The sequence below is a fragment of the Amphiprion ocellaris genome, chromosome 7 (assembly GCF_022539595.1).
Source record: "Amphiprion ocellaris isolate individual 3 ecotype Okinawa chromosome 7, ASM2253959v1, whole genome shotgun sequence".
Lineage (NCBI taxonomy): Eukaryota > Metazoa > Chordata > Actinopteri > Pomacentridae > Amphiprion > Amphiprion ocellaris.
Window position 1 is genome coordinate 3,365,839 of NC_072772.1, and position 25,133 is coordinate 3,390,971.

Consider the following 25,133-nt stretch of genomic DNA (forward strand, 5'->3'; position numbering starts at 1 on the left):
TGTTCCACCTTCACCTGTCTGCCTGTCCTCCCCTAACAGACTACTCTCAAGTACTCTTCACATTGCTCTATCTTCTTGTCTTATCCTCTTGTATCCACCTTTCTGCACAACCCTACCCTGAACAAATATGTCAAATTATTTTATCTTAATTTAAAGCTACAAAACAACTTCTCACATGTCACGATAAGGTTTCGTGAACAGTCTTCATATTAAGCTGTCCCCTACTCCAAATATAGATTCTGAAACTTCTCCCCGATGTTGGTGGCAAAGTTTCACTTTAAAAAAAAAACTTGGCAATTAAATGAAAGTGAACCAGCTATCACAGTCACACTTTAAGTGTATGGGAAATAGAGCATTCTGCGCTTATGAATCACCTTGGCCTCATTAAATTAGACATCTTAAAGCCAGATTTCAGCTTCTGGACGCAGACAGACACGCATACACATTCAGTGGTGTTACTTTCCAGGAAAATATAGCAAACAAGTTGGGATGACAGTAAGTTACAAATTCTTACTAATTATATTTGGAGGAGTGTATATATATATATATATATATATATATATATATATATATATATATATATATATATATATATATATATATATATATATATATATATATATATATAGACAATATATACATCCATACATATACATACGTATATGCAAGTATGGATACGCACACATACATATGCATATGCACCTGACCTTAACTTGCTCTAATTACCACTGCGGCATTTTCACTGCATTCTAAAGCATCACATGCGGCTGGTTGAGACTTAAGCAGCAGCAAACAGTTTGGTTTTAATCAACTTCACATAGTCCTCTGTGACAAGGTTACATCAACAAGACAGTCCACATAAACACCAGTGGAGACTGGATTTTTTTAACCCTTTAATATCCACAATCTGGTCACACTGTACTTTTAAAGCCACTCTATTAATATTTTTAGATCGGCAATGAATAATATGCGTAATTTGAAGAGTTTCCTCATTGTCACAGTTTGCAGTCTCCCTCAGCTCTACAGGGCATTTTAGTGACTTGCAGCTCACTGGTTTTGCTTCACAGACCAAAGCCTTAAGGCCAGTCCAGACTGCCTGCACTGCACTGACTACAAATGCATCAGGAAAACTAGTGGTGCTTAAAAGAAAAGCTTGAAGCAGTCGCTGCCAGACTTTGGTGCTTCTTTGGTTTGTGCATGCTTTTCATCAATGGTGGGAAGTTCCAAATTTTCTAGAAATCTTGTGCCACGTCCACCCACTGTGCTCGGCACACTTCAGAAATATTCACACTGAGTGTAACTATCTCTATATCCTGTAACAAATGTGGAGTCACAGCCAACCCCCACATTGTTCTGTTCAATATGAAGGGTAATGCGACTGTCTTCAAGGTATACCTGTTGTAATATGAGTGGAACTGCATGTGCATTTGCTATCCGGTCTCAAAGTCTGCATCTGAAAGCATGAACTGGCTCTTACTATTGTGATTCAGTTTCATCAACCATGTTATCAGGCAGAGCAGGCAACTTTAAAAAGCAAAAAGGCCTTCACAAACCCACTGTAGTGTTTGTGGATGTGGAAACAGACCTAATATTAGAAGGTGATCAGAAACATGAATACTAATGATACTGCTAATGTGCTAAATAGGTTTGCAACTTCAGAAGGTGATATGTCAGTATTGTGTTTACTATTTCTTTCTGTAGCCCCCAAGTGTTAAAAAAGCAATCCTTGCAGGTATAAAGGTTCAGTTGTACATTTGCCATTTATTGAACACTGCACTTGTAGGGCACTGCAAGGGCATGACATTAAAGTTCTACATGGTGCTAATGTCCTGCAGGCAGAACAGTGAGAGGGCAGAAAATAATCTACAAATGACAAGTAAGTAATGCCTCAAAAAAGAAAGACCCTTGCTGTGGCATTTTTTATGTCACTATATTGTTCATATAGATACATAAATGAACTGAACTACTTCTTTACTACAGAAGCTAAATATGCGTGCAACAAATTCACGAGAGAGCATTAAAGAATTCCTAAACTCCATCTATTTAGCATTTATTTCTGTTCTTGTATGTTATCCAGCAGCATCGCTAATCACTCAAGTATCTTGTATTTTATGTTTTGTGCTGCTCTGTCACTGATATTTTTGCGATTATGTTTATTTATTCATTTTTCTCTCTTTCTCCCGAGGCTTATTTTTATCTGTTTGATACAAGTGGTTGAAGTGAGGGGTTACACTTAAAAAGAGAGTTAAATAAATAAATGTTCCTGTAAGTTATCATCAAAAGTACAGGTATACCTAAAAGCATATGTGCACAATAGTCAAGGCACTTTGGGTCACAAGTTAATAAAGTCACCAGATGGCTATTTTTGTGTGTAAGTGTGTGTCTGTGTTCATGTTGTGCGACTATGCGATCAAAACGTCACATTTTCAGTCTTAGTTGTTGCCTGTGGTGCTTTGGCTGCTTTCTGAAGGCTGAATCTGTGGAATCCCAGTGAATAAAACCTGTGGCAGAATTCCTCTCATAGACCGGCAACAGAGGCAAAGACAAGAACAGAAGGAGTAGAAGGGGAGACAGTCAGAGCGGGGTGCAAAAACAGACAGAGGGAGGGAGACAGACAGAGGCACAGATGCAGAGTGTGCTATTCTTATTAATATTAATCAAAGCGGTCTGCGCAAGTGATTTCAGCAGTGTCTTTGCAAGCATATATCTATATCCTCCAAAGGGTTGAATGGCACATTGCTTCCCACCAGGCCCCTCTGCATGTTCGCCGCCGTAATCGACCATTGATTCTAAATGATCTTTTAATCTACCCGTCCAGAATGACTCATTCTAACTTAACCACACATAATCCGACAGCCTCTGATCTTTTCCGCATTCCTTCTCACTGCTCTTGTCTGAGTTCTCCTCCAAACGTGGCTACTGCTGCATATTGAAGCATCGTGACCAGGATGACAACTGTAGGAGCTCAGGTCTGGACAGCCACCGCCCCGAACCCTGGTGCATTATTAATTCCCTCCCAATGGCACCGCCTCTCCCTCCTGCTCCCAAAGACAACCATCAATCAAGAAAGTGTTGTCTGGAGGAAGCTCGTGGTGAGAATACACAAGCACACACACTGACACACACACACACACACACACCACTGAGCATGTGCTTTCCTGACCAAAGGTTCCTGTTGGCAAGCATACGTCAGACAAATTATGACATCAGACACGGCACAAAGAACGGCCTGTCCGAGGACTGAGAGTGCTGCCAGACTGGCCAATAACACACACACACAGACACAGACACACACACACACACACACACACACACACACACACACACACACACACACACACACACACACGCTCCTACAGCATTTTTATTAAGCAATACACTCCAGCTGTGAACAACTGGCCAATCATGCGGCATGTTACGAAGGAAACCTGGTGATTTTTTCAGACAGAGAAAAGCATCCCATGTCCTTTCTCTTCTCCAGCTCTCCATGTGCCACAGCTAATACTAGATGTCTATATAAGTCTCATTATCTCTTTCCAATCATTTATCAAATCTGGAACACCCCTGGTGCATGAGTATAATAGCCTGGATCAGCTAATGACCTTAAAATCTCATTTAACTGGGCAGAGGGATAAGCCTTTGAGACGATGACAAAGATAGATATGTGGACAGAAGAATTACAGACAATGATAGACGGAGGTGACATAACGCAGCTAGCAGAAACTGTAACTGGAATAAAACAGCTGACGACTTCACAGAAGAAGAACAAGAAAAAAATGCTGCTGCAGAAAGTAAAGCTCCTCTACGTCACAAATGATGCAGGGTCCGAGGAAAGCTTTTAGCTGCAGTGCTCAATTAGCCACAACACCAATTACAGCCCCCAGTAGCACTACTTAGCCTGGCAGAGTGTTAGCATGTTTTGGGTGGGTGCGGGTACAAAATCGTTAGCACAGGAAGCTAATGATGGGGCAAAATCATTAGCCATCATGGCTAATGACAGCACTCCGCCACTGTTGGGCTGAACTGCTCCAGGTTTCTGCTCCAGTGTTGCACGTGGCAGAAATGTCTGGCTCAGGCAGTCCATGTTAAACTCACACTTTACTGTTTAATTCACACTTATTACTGGTGATCTGTTTGACATTGTCTGAGGTGTGTTGAAAAACAAAAAAACTTTGCTATTTATGACTTTCAGTCAGTTTGCACTCAGCCCACATTGTTGCCAACCTCATCAGAAAGATCCATAACAGCGGCCTAAACAGACTTATGAATCTTTCAGATCTTTCTGATTTGGTTGTAACATAAAGCTCAAGCTGCAACTTACAAATTTCTCATTGCTAATTTATCTTTTGATTAACTCTTAACTGGTGCACGAGATCATTTAAATGCCAGGAAACTGTGACAAACACCCTTTAAAACTCCCAAAGCCCAAGATCAAGCAGAAACTTCAAAAATTCTTCTTCGTCAGTTGATTAGTTAATATATTATTTAAGCTATGCTCCTAATAAACCCCAGCAGTCTTTACTTGTGGTCACCTGTGTGACATCTATTAAATGTCCTACAGTCCTTCTCCATGTTCATGTCCATGTTCAAAGACCTGCAAGTTAGGTAAAATGGAAAATCTTTGCTTTAACATTTCTTGCTGCTATGAATGTTATTATATGGTAATAGACTGTTTACAGACTGGCAACTTTTCCACAGACCAGTTTTTCTCTTAACAAGCCTACCTGCCACTCTGCAAAGGATAAGCAGATAATGGTAATGGGTGGATGTCGAACCTAAACCCTGAGCACTGGACCCCCACAGACTGCAACTGATGCCATCTGGGTTATTTAAACTTTTTTTTTCTACCATAAGCTATGAATATTTAAAATGCTGGCTGTGAACGTTCAGATTGATATAGCAAGTACCTTCCAAGATAATGTTTTTTTTTTTAATTGCCTGTCTTTAAGCATGTTTTTTCCCAACAGATCTATGTATTTGACGTTGACTACATTATGCTGAAGTCATCCTAATGATCTAATGCAGTGATAATTTACAAATAAATGACACAAACCTACATGTCAAATCTCCTCTAAACCAAGGTTTAGGCCTACAACGTACGGTCTGAAAATGAAAGATACGTCAACTTAAAAAAAATCTACATATTATATTTAGAGAACCATTTTAAGACTGTAGAATTCTTTTAGGCTATGCTACAATCTTTCTTTTGCTGTTTCATACCTGCTCATTCAGTTATTAAAGTTAAACAAAAATCTCTTCATTTTTGTGACCAAATATTTCATACTAAAAAATATTCAGTATGTTTTGTTTTGTATAATTTTGACATGCAGCTACATATGATGCAGAAAATATCACTAGTTGACTTCTTAATTTGTGCTCAAAATGGGACAGTATTGATGGCTTTAGTTGTTTTATTTATTTATAATTTTTTTCAATTTGCCTATAATCAGAGACTATTTCATCTATTTTTCTAGTATTGCAGACTCTGAATCAATGGCATGCTGAGAAATAATAGGGGAAATTTCAAGCTTGTACCTATAATAGTTCCTGAGATATTATTGTTCAAACATAGCCTCAAATTTCAATGTGTGAAAAAACATGCTGAAACTGGGCTGACTGGCAATTTTAAAAATTACCTCAGAAAGTATTAGTAGATATATCAAGCTAAAAATTCACAGTTTTTTTTTTTATTTTTTAAATAAGCATCCATATTTGATCAGAGCTAGTTGAGCAGAAATTGCTCTGCAAATTTGTTGATTTTAGATGGAATGACCCATCTGAGTGCAAGGAAGGTGTAATGCTCCATTTGCAATTTATTGTTAAGACCACAAATAAGAGTGAATTTAGCAACATTTCATGGTATCCTAGTTGTAATTCAGAGACTGACACATAACGACGGAGACATTTCCTCCCACTTGGTGAAAGTATCAACAAAGTGTCAAGAAAGCTGCAGCAGAGTGCTATGCACAATATGTAATATTAACACTAAAACATGATGCAGCTCATGTAAAAGGAGTTGTAAACAGCCATGTAATAATATATAGCAACGTAAAAGTAGCACATTTTTAGAGTTAGCTATGAACTATGTAGATTTTCCTGCTCATTCTCTGCTGTTAGTGCAGGAGTGGAGTTTAAAGTCTCCAAAAACCACAGAAAGGAAGAGACAAGACTTGACGAAATCACATTTAAGTTACATTGTGCTTGCTATTGTAATGTCACAACACTATGCGTGAGTCCAGTTCTGACTTATTTCACAGCTTGAGGTGAACATAGGGCCAGATATTGGAATAAGGCCACAGAATGTAGGCCTGTATATCATGTGATCATCAGACCCCTTTGGGGCTGCACAAATCAGGCTTATCTGCTGCTGACTTCCCTTAAAATGGACTTCCTAATGGTCAGAACGATCAGCATTAGCATTTGAGAAATAAAGTCAGCGGTGAGAAAGGGATTAAATATAATGTCAAAGTCACCAAATAAGCAGCAGAGCTCCCTTGTCATCTTTACTCCTTTCACTGACCTGGCTGCAGTCACATAGCCAAGACTTTTTTTTTTTTTTGCTTGCTTGTACAATCTGCTTTCGACACAGGATGAAAAAGTTCAAATGAAAAGAGGTCTCTGCAGTGTCTCTTTTCCTGTTCTCTGGAGCCTGCAATATAGGTGGCAAGTGTTGTCCGGGCTCCAGTGGGAACATCATTGTAGAGTCGTGCAAGGCAAAGTCTCTAATTAGCTTTGTTCTCATTAGGTCTACAACACTATCTCCCCTCAGACAGACAAACACACACATTCTGAAGCACATATGCACGCACACACACACACACACATTTAGTGATGTAGCGAGCAGAAAGAGAGGCCACCCCACAGCCCCAGAGATCTGGCCCTTCTTCTCTATTTCTCTTTCAATTAACCCTCTTCCTCCATCCTCTATCCCTTCGTCTTTTTTCCCATCTGCCTTCATCTCTCCTTCACTCCCAGCCTAAGCGTTCTCTATTCACAATCTCTAAAGTTTTGTCTAATTCAGTTTTATCTCCCATTCACTCTGCCAAGGAGGCAGGCAGAGAGCAGACCCATTAAAACAGCCTTAATGGAAGACTGGTGAACAGGCGTACAGGATTCAACAGCTTTTAGGCCTAATTATTTTCTGCCCATCTTTGTAATGCTCATTCTGCAGATATATGGGCCTCACTGGCTGCTGGGAATAGACCTCTTTCTTTTTTTACATCTAAACCTCCCCTCGTTTTTCATATCTCGCACTCCACCTATTTCTACGCTCTCTTTAAATTGCTTCACAGTCATTGTCATTAAGTGTTGATCAAGAGGAGGACAAAAGAGATTTTTTTCCCCTAAATGTTTGCTTGTATTCCTATTTAAAGACAGCAGAAAGTCATGAAATTGTCCTTGTAAATGTACAAAAGATGCTTGCTAACAAAGACCAGCAGCTGCCTTTGGTTTGTGCTGTGATCTTTACCAGCTTCACAAAATGGTGAAAAAAAAGATGCTGCTGGCAACAAACAGGGTGCTGCCTTCAGCGAGTGAAAACTGCATTTGTGGATATGAACAAGAGGCAGCACGAAAACTGTTAATGTGCCCTCTTGGTATAAAGACCCGAGGAGGAGGGATTCAATATCAAATGACCTCTTTTTTTAAACTTTGCCCTCCTGATGAAATGAGTCCGGATCAGATGCGGTCGAGTCAGAGGGCTGGAATGTTCTGTTCAGTTTTCACTTCTGATGAGTCATGGGGGATGTGGCACATAATCATAAGACCACACCCTGAAGCTTCCAAGGAACAGAGTGAGAAAAACACAGAGAAAGTTGTCAAATGCAAGTAGAGACATCTTTTCTGCTTGTGTGGTACATCTTCATTCAGACACACACACTCTATCACACACGCTCCTTTTCTTCTCCTACAAAGGGTGTCACTGTACTGGCATCAGCAGCCAGTGTCATTGCCTTGAGGTTAAAGCAGATAAGAGAGGATTAGCATTCATTACTCCAAAGAGTGATGATATACACACCACCAGCACACACAAAATGATGCACAGACAATCTCTGAGCACACACACGCAAGGAGAATGAACAAAAAAATGTTCTCCATAGCAGCCTGTGCTGCTTCTCTTTCAGAAGAATACATTAATAATCAAAGGGAAGTGGAGAGGGAAATAACAGTAATGTAGAGCAACAACATGTACACTTTTGTATCACCAACAACTGCAGAGCCTCAGGTATTCAACATGAGTTGAAGACAGACAGAAAGAGTAGAAACAGAGAATGAGATGAAGTAATTTGGAGGTTAAAGATATATTTTATTATCGTAATACATCGTGTAGAGATGCATGACATGGTGTGTCTTAATTCCCTCCCACACACATAGTGTGCGACAGAGCAGAGGGCAATCACCCCCTCCTCTACCACGTAGCGCCTTCCGGCTGCACACTCATCCACATCGATCCACATTGATCAAAGTCGGCTTGTACCACTTCAGCAAAGAGCGGAGAAACAGTGGGCAGGGTGATCACCTTCTCTAAACCTCCATCACAATGGACTCATCTGTTGTCAGAGATGCCACTGCCATGTGTTCTATCTACAAACATCTAATTAAGAAACATAAAAATGTGAAAAAATTTGGCCTTGAACAGAGCTGAAGTTAGAGAGAAGCATGTATTATTTGTTTTGCATGTACAATACGGATCTGACTGCAATCTTGATGCCTTTTAAATCACATATCTGTGAGTACATGTAGACCAGTCTGCACTTAAAATATCAGCAGAGAAGCTGCAGTGATGGACGCCGTGGTGACAGACAGCAAGCTGTCAGCAGACCCAACACAACACAGCTGCTGTAGCTCTTCTGATGGCAGAGCCTGATACCACTGTAATCCAGTTACAGCCTTTTGAAGAATCACAATGTCCAACAGCGAGCCCTGCAACATGCACTATAACAATAAAGGGATATTACAGACATTCTTCAATCTCGCACAAGCCGAACAGACGACTGACACGACTCCAGTTCACTTCCACGCTCTCCTCCTCTGTTATTACTTTCTCTCCATCCATATACCATGTATCTGCAGCTCCTTCCTCTCCATCTGTCCATCACTGTCCATGTTACACCGTTTCCTTTCTATGCACCTATCCATCACTCTTTCAATCTCTTTCGCTCCATTTCATTGCTGCACAACCTCTTTTTCTCTGTGACTTTAATCTGCTTGCTTGACACCCACCCTCCTGCCTGTCCGTCTCTGCAGGGGTGCATTCGTTGCTTCATGTTTCATGTCATGATGATGCAATTAGAGGTGCAGGCGCATACACAACGCTGGCTCATTGGGTCATTTCGTAGCTTAGCGTTGTTTTCACTGGCATGTGTTAAAAAGGAGCAGATTTTACAGGTTGTTGTAAGTCAGGGATGTGATTCACAGTTGATGCATTAGCTTTTCTTGAAAGAAATAGAGGGAAAATGAAACCCACGCTGAAAGCAGCAGAAAACATCCGCTCCATAATGATCATGAAGGATCAATATCGCATGGAGACAAAGTGCTGCTAAACAGTGTGGCTTCTGTTAATTAGCACTTCTCTAATGATCTCTCTCTTCTTTCTCCTCCTTCCTTCCCAGCTCCTTTACTTTCTGTGCTTCCCTCCCACTCTCTCTCACTTCATTCCCTTCCATTAAAACCCTTGTCTTTCCTTGGCTTCATCGCTTGATCATCCCTCTGTCTAAGTCTGTTGATGCTGTCCTCCCAACCAATGTTCTATCTCTGTGAGTGAGAGGAGGTATCCAAGTTCTTTTCATAAGCGTGATAAATATCCCACTCCTGTGTTTGTGGCTGATGGCTCTCAAGGATGAGATTTAATGAAGCTTTCATCCAACTCTGATTATTTTCTAATTAAAGGAGTGAGTGATGGGGGCAATGAGTAAATTCATGAATGCATGTTTATAACTGTGGGGGAAAAAATAAAAACAACAAACACGCTGATGACAGACGCAAAGACAGAAATTATACTCAGTTGAACCTTGTTTACTGCACTCCCTCGAGAACGGAGGTCATTTGGCAGAAATAAATGTTTGCAACACTTAAACAAATTGCAAATCTAACATTGAATTCTGTTTAATATGTACTATAAATATGTATAAATGTGGTGTAAATATTATTTTCTGTAACAGCATTAATCAAGCCAGGCTTAGCGGCTTACAAATTATACATCTCTGGGCATATTCTTCTTATACTAGGAAGAGCAGTTGGTTAAGAAGTTTTCACTTGTACCACAGTGTATGCACCTCACCCTGGCCAGTACTTCTAAAGTTGTCTTATTTAAGTGTTGTATGGTCTGTGAACAGCACAGCTGACTTCAAGGCTTGCTGTGTGTAGTTACCCAGTCGCTAAGGTAGCTGCTGGATGTTTTCTGAATCACCAGATGTAGACTTCAGACATTGTCTGACCATTTACACTTTTAATTCTGGTGTCTGTATGCTACCATTTTAAAATTTTCTTCACTGCAGGAAACAAGAACGACCATCTCCAAGCACAAACCTATACCCTGAAAAGTTTGGAAGAAGATTTGGATTGCACAGTTAAGCAACACTGCTTGTTCCTTTCAAAGAAGGATCCACTTTAGTGATGGTGCTTGCTTTTGTTGCATGCAAATGATCCACCGAAATTTCCTTTTGCAGGGGCATCATCTCTACATCCTGGGCTTAGCATAGCTCAAGACAATATTGATTGGTTTAAAATGTTCATTACTCTGTTTGTATTGCTTGCTATTGTTCATCCCCACTCTCACCCCAACCAGTTGAGGCAGATGGTCGCCTTCGCTGAGCTTGGTTCTGTCAGAGGTGGGTTTTTTTTTTCCCCCTCCGCATTTTAGTTTTCTTTTTGTTTTTGGTTCCTTCCCACCATTGCTGACTGCTTGCTCATAGGGAATCCAAAGGCAACTTTGGATTGTTGGGTTCTCTGCTGTGTTTAAAATTCATATGGTCTTTACCTTACTATGTAAAGTGCCGTGAGATGACATACACTACCAGTAAAAAGTTTGGACACACTTTCTCAGTCAATGGTTTTTATTTATTTCTATTATTTTCTACATTGTAGATTAATACTGGAGACATCAGACCTATAAAATAATACATATGTAATTATGTTGTAAACAAAAAGTGTTAATCTTCAGTATTATTCTACAATGTAGAAAATAATACAAATAAATAAAAATCATTGAAGGAGAGGTTGTGTCCAAATTTTTGATGGGTATGTTGTGAATTTGGACTATATAAATAAAATTGAATTAAATAAAATGCAAACATGCCAAAGCGTTCTTTCCTCTATAATGATGAAGAGGTGCAGCCAGACCATTCTCCAGCTCTGACAGCACTGTGGAGATTAAACTGGCTATGTGAGAAAAGTAAATTCCTCCAAAGTAGGCCTTCCTGTTTATAAAATCCCTGTCTTTGCTAATTCTATATGTGTTAACACATAACAAGTAATGTCATACTTTTACTTGCCATACATTACTTTTATTGGTGACTAATTAGCAAAATAACATAGTTGCTTTTTTAGTGAGCAATATGGAAAATAAGTGACAACTGATCGTTGAGATTCTGATTTTGGCAAAGTAACTGTGTCTTGTGGTTCGAGTCACTTTCGAATTTTCAATATTTAGTCAAGACCAAAACAAACGCAGTGACATCAGAAACATAATCCTAACAGTCACTCTAAGTGCTCTGAGCTAAATGTGAACATAGCATGCTCATATGTGTTCAATGGCAATGCTTACCATGTTGAGGAATATTAGTTTAGCTTGTTGTGCACAGCTGAGGTTGATGGGAATGTCACTTTTGCAAGCTTTTCACCATAAACCAGTATACGTTCAAATTTTGACCCAATGATGGTGGTAGATAAAAAGGGGTCTCCCAAGTTTCTACAGTTCCCCCTGTGAAAGCATGAACTTCTTCACAATCCAATCAGTTCCATCCACTCAAAACCACAACCATCAACGTCCCAGTGGCATCAGTAGCAGTCACTCCATGATAGTTCAGAGGGAAATATTGCACATTTTAGTTAACTACATTTTTTTTCGCCAGCTGTAGCTACTAATTACTTTACAGTAGATTAGAACTTCAACAACCAATGATGACATAATGAGAGCTATAAAATATACCGAAATATTGTACAGTAAATTAAACTGCCTAACAGTAGAGTAAAATAAGTAATATTTAAATGCTGCAAAATAATTCAATAAAAAATAAACTGAACCCATTTTGGTGTAAATTGAATGCTTTTATATTTGAGTACATTTTGCTGATAGTACTGACATACTGAGTGAATACTTCTACTTTTACTTAAATGAAAGACTTGAGTACTTTTTCCACCATTGTTAGCAGGGCTTCCCAATGCACTGCCACACCGGCCCTTTCAATAAGTTTAATCCAAAATACAACACTTTTGCCTTTGTTTCCACTTTGATTGTCCAAAACCTTCTCCTGACCCGTTTAAATTTCTCAATTCCATTAGCTTGTGATTTGAGAGCTATCGTGCAATGGCTTCCATAATGACACATGCATACATAATTCAAAAAGTCCAATGACACAGCAAGAGAGAGAGACTTGCCCAGCCTCCAACTTCCTGCCTGCTGTAGCTTGCAATACCATTAACCAGGCACTGAAGCCACTCTAGCGTGATTACCTACCTGAGGTGAATACTCATGATTTTACAGGACTCTCTCTGCTTTACTGAGATCAGGGCTTGTGTTTGTCTCCCTGTGTGTGTGTGTGTGTGTGTGTGTGTGTGTGTGTGTGTGTGTGTGTGTGTGTGGGTGTCTGCAGCAGAGCGTTTGTTTGCTGTTTTTGTCGATTTGTGTGTTTATGTGTTCGAGGCTGAAAGTGAGTGATTACACTTCAGAAAGGCTGACTGCATAGTGCCTGAACTCCTGAGATCAGATGAAGAGCACACCATCAGTGACAGACAGAAGGAAGAGGAGAGCGAGGGGTACGCAGAATTACGACAAAAGTGGGAAAACAAGTTGGCAGACGCCTCTCGGTCCTGAAGTGAATTAATGTTCTGTTGCTCCCACTCTCCATTTACTTCACCTCCACCCCCGTACTCCTTACTTGTCCGCAGTCTAATTTAAATGTTTGTTTTACTGCATCACCCTCGAAGGATTACAAATGCTGTGCTTTGTGAGAGGCTGGCGAGGTAAAAGAGGCAGACAGGAGGGACACGAGGAGGAGAGAAGGTGATCAGTGAACAAGGAGGAGTCCGTTTGGTGAGATAGGAAAGAGTGGGAGAGACAGACTAACAGGAATGGATCAGGCCATAACTGATTAGACATTCTGTTCACAACAGCAGTACCAGCAGGAGCAGCAAAAGCAATGGGACATCACGACTCAGCACGCAGAGATGCTGATATTACCTTCAGACTGTCTAAGCTTCCAGGAAACTCCAGCTTTACCAGAAAACACATGCAGGTTTACGCATGCCAAACCTGACTATTATTTAGAGAGAAATTCACATGAATATAGCTTTAATTTGAGGGAACGTTAAGATTAAAAGGTGAAGAATGAAAGGTGCCAAAAGGTGAAAGAGGCACGATTGCATGTGGTGGGAGGCTATTCCTGAATGCCCTTGTATGTATTTTGGCACTGGTGGTGTTGTGTCATGTCTCCATGCTGATGCAGCATGTTTAAAGATGGATGTGTGTGTGTTTGTGGGTGTGGGTGTGTGTGTGTGTGTGTGTCTATGCTGATGCAGCGCATCCACAGATGGATGTAGAAATGGTGGCCTCTCTGAGGACAGAGAGACATTTAGAGGAGACGTTCCAAGGGAGGACTTGCTCATGAATAGAGCGAGACAAAGTTAATAGCTGCTGGCTGTGTGTTCGCTGCCTACTTCATGGCAATGCGCTAATAAAAACCTCTTTTCATAATGTCCTGTGTAGGCTGAAGAATCAGATATGGTATATCCTGTTTAGTTAGACCAAAAAATATACTCTATAAATGGGCCTGCAGTGCACTGGACGATAGCAGTAAGATGGAGTACACCCACTTCCAAAACACTGTTTTCAAACGTCTCTAATAATTTAACTCTTATACAAGAAGAGACAAATGTACTAATCGAAAGGAACAATTCAAAGTATAAAATGAACTTATTCATTGACAGGCCATTCTTTTTCTGTATCCTTTGATCTGTGCACTCATTTGAGGAAATTGTAATAAATAGTTCATTTTAATGCACTTTCATTTGAATTTGTTTTTCTGAAGTTCCAGAGGCCCTTTATGTAAGTGTCTGCCATAGAATCAGACATCTAGTGGGAATCAGTGCTAATATTAGCAAGCTTCACAAACTAGCTTACACTTTCTGAGTGGAATAGAAACTTTGCAGGATAATGGGTTCTTCCGCATGTCAAGACAATGCTGCTTCTCCAAACAACACGCACTCTGGCTACTGAAGGAGCTATCCATGCAAAGACTTGCCCGAAATTGAATTATTCTGAAATTTGTGCTCAGATACAGAGTGTTTACAGAAAGAAAGGAGAATTGTGATTATAGTTACAATTGGTATTTTGGTAATTGGTAGTCAAGATTGGTATTTGCATCAGTAGTATTTGTAGAAACTGAAGTAAACCTTCATTATATTAGAAATGATTACACAATGATTGTCCTTTAACTCAAATCTTTAAATTGCATGTCTGCATATCTGTAATTTAAATGGGAGCATTACTGATGCATCTTTAAGACTATGAACTGACCTTATTAGATTACAGTTTGGTCCACTAGTTGCATTCAGATTTGGATTTTAAATTTGGGAAAACTGAGAAATGCTTTAGGATGAGTAATTGCAGTAATTGAGATACTGTATGTTGAGGTATTGGAATTGGTATCACGAGAGAAAATGCTGGATTGTATTCAGACTAGCCTGACTTAATTAGAATTTTTTTCTCCAATGCCAGAATAGTTCACACCCTAAAAGCAGCTGCTCAGACACAACAACCTACGGCCCTGATGCGGATGCACATCGTTTTTAAGCTTTACCAGATTCCATCAGAAACAGAGTATAAATCGTCTAAACACAGATACCCTTTGTGATCCAAGCACACCAAAGTCTGATGACACAAAGACTTGTGGGCCATGTCCATCATGGAAGCACACTTCATTTCTCCCTGATGATTAGCCACAGTTACAAAGAAACAAAGCCTGAGTCAAACAAATGTCTCCCCAAAATTTTATGAAAAGAGATGAAGGATAAAAATCACTCCGTGTGAAATGGAAATGAAAGTGTCTGGGACACCTGGAAGAGAGAAAAAAAAGACAGGAGAGGAGAGGACTGTCGGATGGGTTGAACAGAGACAGATTAACAAAGGTAATGAGAGGAGAGGATGAGAGCGAAGAGCATGACAGTAGAATACAGATACAGAGCAGATTAACACTGTTGGAGTACGTTTCCTTTTCAAAGAGTTTTTATCCAATATACAGCATCCCTCTGTGCACTGCACTCACACACACTCCCAGCTCTACTTGTGTTTTGTACTGGGCTCTCATCTCAATATATATTGCCTTACCTAGTCTCCTGTTATCTGCTCTTTTTGCTGTCTTTCTCTCTCTCTTGAATTCACCCCTTACAATTCTTTCTGTGCCTTTTCAAGGACGCTGAAGTTTACTGTATATGTAGGTCGCCATACATTTCCAGTGCTGCAATGCTGGTGTTTGAGAGGCTGCAATGTGACGATGCATGTGTGATCGTGGGTGTATGTGTGCGAGTTGTACATTCTAAAATGGTGCTTGTAACTAGTGATAACTACAGCAGGGAGAGAAAGTAGTTACTCACATACAGTGACCAATTGTAAAGTAGGTGAGGAAACTATGATACACATCAAAGTACATCAGTGTTGTTGTTTCAGGGGGTAACGTGCCCACAAAAGCTGTAGAGTAACTTTTCTTAAAATCTTATATTATTTATTTCAGTACTTTGGGGAATTTTGAAGAAATATAAAAAATACCGTGTCTTGTTTTTGATTACAAAGTGCTTCTTTAATAATGTCCCAACTGGTGTGTATTTATGCCTGTGCGTATGTGTGTCCACTCCAGGCATACTGATAAGTGCATTTTGAAAAATTTTAAGAGATTTTTATGCCTTTTTTGGCATCTAGGAAGGTTGTGTGTTCCTTTAAGAAAATATTTTTAAAAACTCAGTGTCCCTGGTTCCACTCTATAAATCTGTAGTAGCCGTTATAGGCTTGAACAGGCTGTTTAAAGTGATCATGAGGGCATAATGCACACCAGCATTACTGTGGTGGTTGTGAGGAATGCCCTTTGTTATTGCAATACATTCACCAAGGGCATGTGGAATCACTACTCTGATCTTCAACCTTCAGTATAATGTAATGTGTAGTAAGACTCAAACACACTTTAATATGGACACACAGCATCAAGTTTTCATTGAGCGCAGTCACCTTTATTGGCCAACCTTACAGTTAAGCACTTGGCTGTGTTGTGCAGCAAGATGAAGACGACCAGCATCTCGATGAATTTACTCCATGTGGTTTTGTTTTTCTATTTGGTCAACTGCACATGTACTAGTTCTAAAATCCAGTCTTCATACGGCACATTTAAGTCACTGCTGGATGACTACATGTGAAATTAACACCAAATATAAATATATCCTAAGTTATTAATAATCAGACCCCACACGAACCAGAAAACTTGAGCCCACCACAATTCAGAACTTCAACCAGAAAGAGTGTTTCCTTGTTGAACTTCCTCTTCATCTGTGTTGGTCTTGGTCTGTGTTTTGTTTTATTTTATTTTTTATTTTTTGTTCTGGCAACCATACTTTCTCGGACAATCTCTGCCAGTCATGTTAAATCAAACCAACAGTTTCTCTATAGACACATTCTTTACTAGGAGCTTGTTTGGCTCCATACAAAGAAATGGATTTGAAACCTCTGCCGTCTGGTTGGGTAATTAGCATAAATCAACCAACAGTTAACAATACATCAAAAACAAGCCAACACAAAATCACTGACAGATTGTTGAGAATGCGACATACTGTATTTACACTAGATGCAACACCAAACTGAATAAATGGCTACCAGTGCTCATTCGCTCACCCTCCCTCGGACAATTTGTGCCACATTTGTTGTCACATGTTTCCACTGGAGAAGTCAGAAAGAAACGAATGGCAGCAGTGTGAGATTAGCAAGACAAACAAGTAGATGCTTTCAATTTCTGATATTGGATGCACCTATTCAAGTCACTATTATAAAGATTCACATTTGCAGATAGAAGAAAGTAAAGCTCCTCGTCCTTGTAGCTCACTCATTGAAAAGATCATTTTAAGGCATTTGAATATACATTGTCAGTTTTTTAACTGTGCTTTGAATTTCTTTAATTTCTATGAAATATGTGTGTGTGGATACTTTTTGTGTTGTTAATTCAAACATTTTAAAAATCCTCAGGATGTTTTATATATTCATATATCAAATGATAAATTTGAGTGAAAAATTCAATGAAAAATACACAAGAACTGACTGCAGGAGTGAGATTGTAGCAATATTCCATTCTTCCAACGTGAAAGTCACCACAAATTAAGCCACAGCAATTTGAATTACAGTACAGGTTATGTGAATATTAGAGCTGTAGGGAACAAAAGTTACAGTAGGGCTTAACTGTGGAAGTATTCATGATCATTTTGCAGTGGAAATATTTTGTTTGTCACTTTGTTTCTGCATTTTAAAATATGTTAATTTATTCAAATTTTCTGGCAAAACACGGTTTTGATTATGGGCTGGAGGACATGGCTAAATACTGGTAAACATGAACAAACTTGCATTCCTGTCCTTTCATGCAACATGTTTTTTCTCAAACCTTTAGTTTTAACAAACACAAAGAGGAAGACTAAGCGAGTAAATCCAACTGCAGTGTATGTAGCTTTTAATGTTGCCGTCATCACAGAGAATTTCGATTAACAACACAAAGTAATCACCACTAATTTATATCCGTGCCTACTTTGAAGTTTTATGTGTAATGTTGTTGTCTTTGAAACAAGTGAACTGGTAAATTATCAGCAGGCTTGTTGGACTGCATGTAAATACTGACTAACAAACTGTATATAAACCTGAAATATGCTCAGCAGAAGAAGAAAAATCTTAGCACAGACACTGTGATTATCACAACAACAAAATCTAACCTTTTCCTATTTATTCCTGATATATTTCAATCAAAATTAATAAAAAATGAATCAAACATTTAACTTTAACAATGTAACTTTATAATTTGGTAGCTTCAAAAACAGTGATTAAATGCTCTCCTGGAGGCTGGAAAAATAGATGTTAAAAACATGCCAGTTGTGATCTTTTAATAGAGAACAGCAGCTTCTGATATAATGGATTCCAATAATGACAGTATTTGAGAAAAAAGTACCAACAGCCCATAGGAATAATAGAAATCTTATTAGAAGGAATTACTCAGGAAATCAACCCACCGTCAGATCTTTTTAACATGTCATTAGTATCCAGTCTGTCACAACCCCATGGATTTCAGGTTCACTCTCACCTGTTTCCCATCACGGCCCAATGGTAAGTTTATTGTATTTCGTCAGTCTAAATATTCCCAGATTTGCTTTTTATTCACTTGCAGTGAGACCAGCTTTGTCTCCAGCTGCTAATAGCAACAAGCTGCTGAATTCCTGCAGCAGGAGCCAAAAGGACACGAGTACCACATTTGTTTTTATCTCTCTCTAACTTTAGACGATTGTTCAAGTCCAAAATTGGTTGTTTGTCTGCGCCTTCTAAAAACTGACTGACTGTTGAGCTAAGGAGTTATGTTGGGATCTGGCACCTCTTTGGATAAGTTTAGGCAGCTGAAAGTGCGTGATTCAGGTCCAAGTAAAGTAAAGATAAACTTGAAGTGACCCATTTTGCAGTTTAGAAAAGATGGGATGCAAACTCATTTCACTGTCAAAGTCTTTAGAGATGCATCCATTTATTCCAGCCTCATTCCAAAGAGTTTTTACACCAGGACAAATCTCCAGCTAATTGTGTCTCAGAGTGAATGTAAATTGAATTTAAGATGTTTCACATTTGCATTTGAAATTAACTGAAAATGTTAGAAATCACCTGAAAATATAAATAGGTATTTTTAGGAACTTAAACAAATGACACTTTATATATATATGTGTGTGTGTGTGTGTGTGTGTGTGTGTGTGTGTGTGTGTGTGTGTGTGTGTGTGTATATGTGTGTGTGTGTGTGTGTGTGTGTGTGTGTGTGTGTGTGTGTGTGTGTGGGTGTGTGTGTGTGTGTGTGCATGTAGGATTGCAACCTGTAAGCAGGTGTTGGTTAAAACACAAGGACGTTTTATGCTCTCATAATAATACTGTGTCATATTGCAGAGGCTGAGCTTTGCACTTTGAATCCATTAAGTTCCATCCAGCTGTTTATCGCAGTTTTCCTTCCAGCAGTAAATGAATAAATGAACACTATGTGAAATAAATTTTGTATTTACGCCATGCACCTCGACAGTCTTCTTAGGTCGTTGTAAAGATGCTTTTTCTTTGGTATTTTGTGTGATTCCAGGCTGAGAGGGTCAGTCTCGCTGTAATATCAGTCAATCCTACAGAGTCTCTGCCTCTGACTCATTTCCTGTCTGCCTCTATCACTCCATCCTCTCTTACACCAGCCATCAAATGGAACTTTCCACTACATTCGCCACTGACACAAACACCTATTTTCCGAGGGATCACTGAATGCCTGAATGAAGCTTATGAGAAAAAGAAAAAAATAAAGACATCTGTATATGCAGGCGAACTGGTGAGAATGCACAAGGCTGCGCTGTGTTTAAGAGTAAAAAGATGAAGCATTTAATTAAATCTGAGAGACGACATGAATACAAAGACAGAAAAAAGTATGAGAATGCCTTTCTGTTTCTCCTGCTACAGTCCCTCCCTTCCCCTGCTGGCGTGAGAAGCAATGAAGGGCGGCTGCTACGACAAATTGTCCAGGAGTGGGAAGCCACGTTTACCACCATCCATCCCTTTACTATCTTTTTTCTCTGCACATTCTCCTGACTGTCCTTCCCTCATCCCCTCTCCCCTCTCTCCATGCCTGGCTATGTGTTATGAATTCATCTGCAGATAAAGCAGATCTATCATTCTGTCATGAGCGCAGGGAAGGGAGGTAGACTGTGGAATGCCCTGGCACCGAGAGCAGGGAAGGGCTCTGTGCATAGTGCTATGCTTCCTCGCACATTCCCTGCTGCGCCTGCTCTTGCCCTCTCTGGCTCAGTCTGCCTGTCTGTTTTTCATGATCCATGTGATGCCCCAGCAACCCTCCTTATCCATTCCTGTCTTACCTGTACCAACCAAACCCAACCAAGCCATCCGAGATCCAACCAAACAGCCCATAACTGTAATAACACTGTGCCTGGCTTAGCAAAAAAAACATCCACCCCCAGGTATAAACCTAGGTAAGCCGTGGCCTGGACTGCTTGACTGACTTCCAGCTCCGGTCTCTAGTTACACTGAATAACAGCCTGCTTGCCAATCAGATAGGAGACAAATTACAAGACATGTCCACAGCACGGTAGACAGAACTCTGTGATCCACAATCTCGTGCCCACTTGAGCCAAAATTGACTTCAGTGATATCGCCGCATACAACACATTTACAAAATCTGAAATAATGGCCCAGCAGTTTGAGGTTTGTGTGTCATGTGTGCACACATGTTGTGTATGTGACTTGATTGTGGTATATGTGCACGCAATTGTGTTTATTCAAAATACAGTATATTACAGAAGGTGAGGATTTATGTTTGGCTCTCGGCCATAACACATGGTGCCACGGGTCACTGTTTACTCACTGCTGTTGGCAAAGTGTGACCAGATGTACTGTATACCCATGTGTGTACTGTACTATAATAATGTCTTACTTATATCCCATTTTACTAATTTTTTTTTTTAGTGTATTGTGCTCGTTTCCTCTGACAGAGTTTTAATTGAAAGGAGTTCACACCTTCTATATATAATAATTATATTTACACTTGTTTGTTGCAATGAAAATACAGCAATGACACCTGGTTTATGTTATTTTGTCAACTTAAGTGTGTTTACTGACTATCATTTTGTTATTATCTATCTACAACATCAGGACATTGCAAGTAAACCATGATTAATGACTTTATTATTATGTTCTGATGACCCTCAATCACTTGGCAAAAGTTTAGGCAAGCTGTCTTGTTACAGTATATATTGAAAAAGTCAATGTTGATTTTAAGTAATGGGGCAGAATGTATTTTTTTTTATGTAAAAACATTCTAATTTTTAAAAAAATCACCAAAATTTTACTGTTTTTTCTTTAATTGCATGGAACAGTCTGTAAAATCATTTAAAGCATTATGCTAATAATGCAAACTACTTTTATTTACTTCCTATTGAACATTTACTGTATTAATTATACAGTATTTTTGTACTTTTTAAAATTATATACACTCATTTGAATGAGAAAAGTGTGTCCAAGCTTTTGACTGGTAGTGTATAAATTTACATAAAAGTAAAATATGTGGCTCTTTATATAAAGTTTTATCTCCTTACTATCAACATTTTTACTTGTAATTTTAATTTAAATATTAATAGCTTTATGTTTTTCTGTAGTTTTAAATTCAGACTCTGTAAGTCTGGATTCAAATGAAGCCGATGTTTTTCAGTACGTTCAACTTAGCGCATGGACTTGCACTTAGAGCACCAAGATGCACTGTGGAGGTTGTATCTTTCAGGCACCCCTCTGTCCCCCCACTGGCCTTGAAGTGACAGTGCAGGAGTTTTGTGGTGATACATGGGCTTAATTGTCTTAGCTGCCCACACCTGAGAAGCTCCCAGAGGATAAAGCGTCCTGCCTTTGGTGATCCCATCTAGTTTCACCCTGAAGTTGACTTTTGCAGTTTAGAATGAGAAGCGATTGGAATGATTTCCATGAAATTTCATAGTTGAATCAGACTGATTGGTAGCAAGTTTGGTGTTCTACTAATTTTAATTTAGTGCAATAGTCAGGCAAAATGAAACAAAGTCTACAATACTTTAGTTTTTTGTTGTTGTTGTTTTTACCCAAATACTTGCAAAACTATTAAACTATTCCATCAGCTTCAGCTGTGTTTAGTTCTAACTAGCGAGGGTTTTTCTACCCACAAAACTATGACTGTATCAGAGGTAAAGTGCCATCGCTAAAGACTCTTAATCTTGTTCAACATTTGATCAAAGTCAGAAACCACAATATCTGAAGTTTTTTGTTGAGTAAACTTAACAACAAGTGTGAGTCAAGATGCAAAGTCCAGTCTCAAACGTCAATGCTCTGCCCACCTACCATCTACCACTACACTTTACTACCACTGGCTCACAGCGCAAAATTCTTGTCAAACTAACAAAAGCACATCCAGTGAATTTAGTCATATAAGTGGCAATGATGCTTCTTTCAAAACATATTACTCACAAATATTTTTTAGCTTTTAAACAGGGGAGACAGGGTTGTACTGTGACATAAATGACTCTTGACATGAATATCAAACTCTGAAAATTAATCATTATGAAAGTTTTAATGAAAAAAAACAAACTGAAACACTTTGGGTTATAATCCGTAGAGACTGTGGGGATCCCAATCAGCTTCTGAGTGTCAGTTAAATGCTTCTTGCCACTTCATCCACAGCATTTTGTAATGAATTCTACAATATATATAATGCCACAATTTCATAACCGCACAACTTCTCGGCCCTGTCCGTTCTATTTTCCTCCCTCTTTCTGTCCGGTTTGCTGTTTTATTTTTTCCCCCCATCTCTGAGAGAGGAGCTGCATAGTGGGAGTGTGTTGTCTCAGTGGCAGGGCAAAAATAGACAGTAAATTACAGAGCCTTCTGAGAACACCCCACTGTGCAGCCTGACCCCAAAATAACACAGACATATACTCACAGACTCACATACAAACGTGAAATACACAGTATGCTGTCCTACTTCTATATTTCCCATTCAGCCTGTTGATGTGACGATCACAGAGAATCTTTTGCCATGTGCCAAATGATAGTCCTTCTCTAAAGTTATGTGCCTGCGAAGGAAACTCTGAGTCTGATTCACAGATGTTCATGTGATTACAGCCTCATCTCAGCTTACCAAGACGCACATACACACTTCTAAAAGTATTTATACAGATATGCATTCATTCCCTTGCCAAAGTTTAACCTCACGGTACTCGTAGGAAACTCAGCAGCGAAATCACTGCTATTTCCTCCCATTTAACAAGTGATTGTGTTTTTAAAAGAAGCCCTGATCGATTCTGCATCAATGCCTGAATCACCAAATATACTTTATCTTCATCTCTAACAAGTTCTTGCATTAGTAAATCTCAGACAATACCTGTCAGCGCTGCAAGCCAGGAAAAGAAGAAAAAAAAGAAAGAAAACAGGGCAGTGATGAATGAACATCACAGGTGTTTGTCATACTCACCTTGAGTGAGTCAAAACAGGCAATGACTCTGCCGTTTTCCACTTGACAGCTCTTGGCAGGGTGGGCGAACTTGCACTCGCTGTCCGGTCGTGAACAAGTTCCTCTCTGGAATTCCCGACAAACCTCCAGCGTCAGCCACTTTGTGTCCCGGATCGGTGTCACATTCACCGCCATTTCAAACCAGGCAGGAGGGGTCGATTAAGAGGAGCAGATATCCAGCAAATGCAGTTATGTGTACGTCTGTGTGTTTCTAATAATACTGGGGCAAATGGTGAGAAAGGATAGGTAAAGGACATGGAGAAAAAGCCAGAGTTTAGAGTGTTTTGTCCCCGGGGTCTGATACTCAAGTGAAGCCTGTGAGGCCTTGGACTCACCTACCACCTGTGGCCCATCCTAAGAGTGTGTTTGTGGCTCAAATAGGAATCCTTCAGTGCCTGTCGCCCAGGGCCTGGGCTGGAGATAGCCACAGAGGTTTGCTTTGTAATCTCTCTCTTTCAAACACACACCGGTTCTCCCTCTGTCGCCTCGCTTGCTCTTCGGCTGAATTGTCAGATGAGACGAATGGCAAAACGCATTATCGATCGACTTGGCCCATGATGAAAAGATGCGGGGCTGGAGGAGAGAAGGGAGGAGAAGGGAGGAGAAGGAGGAGGAGGAGGAGGAGGCTGTTGGAGGGGACAGCGAAGGAGACAAGAGGAGGCGATAAGAGCTGCTTCAGTGTGGGGCTTGGTCTGCAGAGAAGGGGGAAGTGGTTGACTTCCACAGAGGAGTGATGAGTGGCATGGATGGAGAGAGTTCTGGCTGGCAGACGGAGCAGGAGCTGCAGGGGAGGAGGGAGGTGTCAGTGGCGTGGAGGCAGCCTCAGTGGATGAGGTTGGCAGTCATGGCAGTCCTGGTGCTCCTGGTGTGGCTGGCAGCTCCGGCAGACATAGACAGGCACAGAGGCACAGACGGCTTCAGTGGAGCCAAACAGCCACGGGGGTCAGCGAATGAAGGCACTTCTCTCTGTGGAGGAGGAGGAAAGAGTGTCAGTGGAACAGGGCTTAACGTGCACACAAACACAAGGTTAACACACTGACGCGCACGCACACAGACACACACACACACACACACACACACACACACACACACAGTTCAATTCATGCACACAGCTTCATTTGAACACGTTTCTCCATTCATTCTCTCTCACAGTCGCCCTCACAGAGGCTACCAGGCTCTCAGCTGGAAAATCAAACACCATATTGCTAACAGTAAAGCTCAGCAAGGCTCAAGCATTCAGGCACAGACAATTTATTTCAAAGGAAGACAATGAAGAAAAGAGAAAGAGAGAGAGAGAACGTGGGAAGAATTATGTGAATGTGGTATTGTGTGGTTTGCAATAATGTTAACAATTCCACCTCAGATTTCAAATGTGCAATAATACCTATAATATTACAATCATAATTTAAACACTAAGAAAATAGTAAATGACAAGTGAATGGAAAACAATAGATAACAAATAAAATTCTCATCCGTCAGTTCACAGAAAACTGCAAAGTAAAGCAAACCAGAGTTGCAAAATATTAGAATCAATAACATTTCATTGTTATCAGTAACAAATAGTGAGTGGTTGAGTATCAAGGTATTGATAAGTGAGTTATTGATCTGTTTGCAGGCTAGATAGTTCCAGTA

At 39.9% G+C, this 25,133-nt stretch overlaps 1 protein-coding gene across 12 annotated transcripts in view; it reads right to left on the reverse strand.

Moving 5' to 3' along the window:
• LOC111575847 (muscleblind-like protein 1) overlaps window positions 1–25,133 on the reverse strand; it is a 67,930-nt gene that overhangs the window by 24,284 nt on the left and 18,513 nt on the right. For 11 of the 12 annotated variants that reach the window (XM_055012209.1, XM_055012211.1, XM_055012213.1 and 8 more), the window contains exon 2: window positions 23,463–24,467. In XM_055012209.1, the coding sequence (XP_054868184.1) occupies window positions 23,463–23,636 (174 nt within the window). In that variant the 5' untranslated portion in view covers window positions 23,637–24,467. The remainder of the gene's footprint in view (window positions 1–23,462; window positions 24,468–25,133) is intronic. The other variant, XM_055012210.1, reaches the window with a different exon arrangement.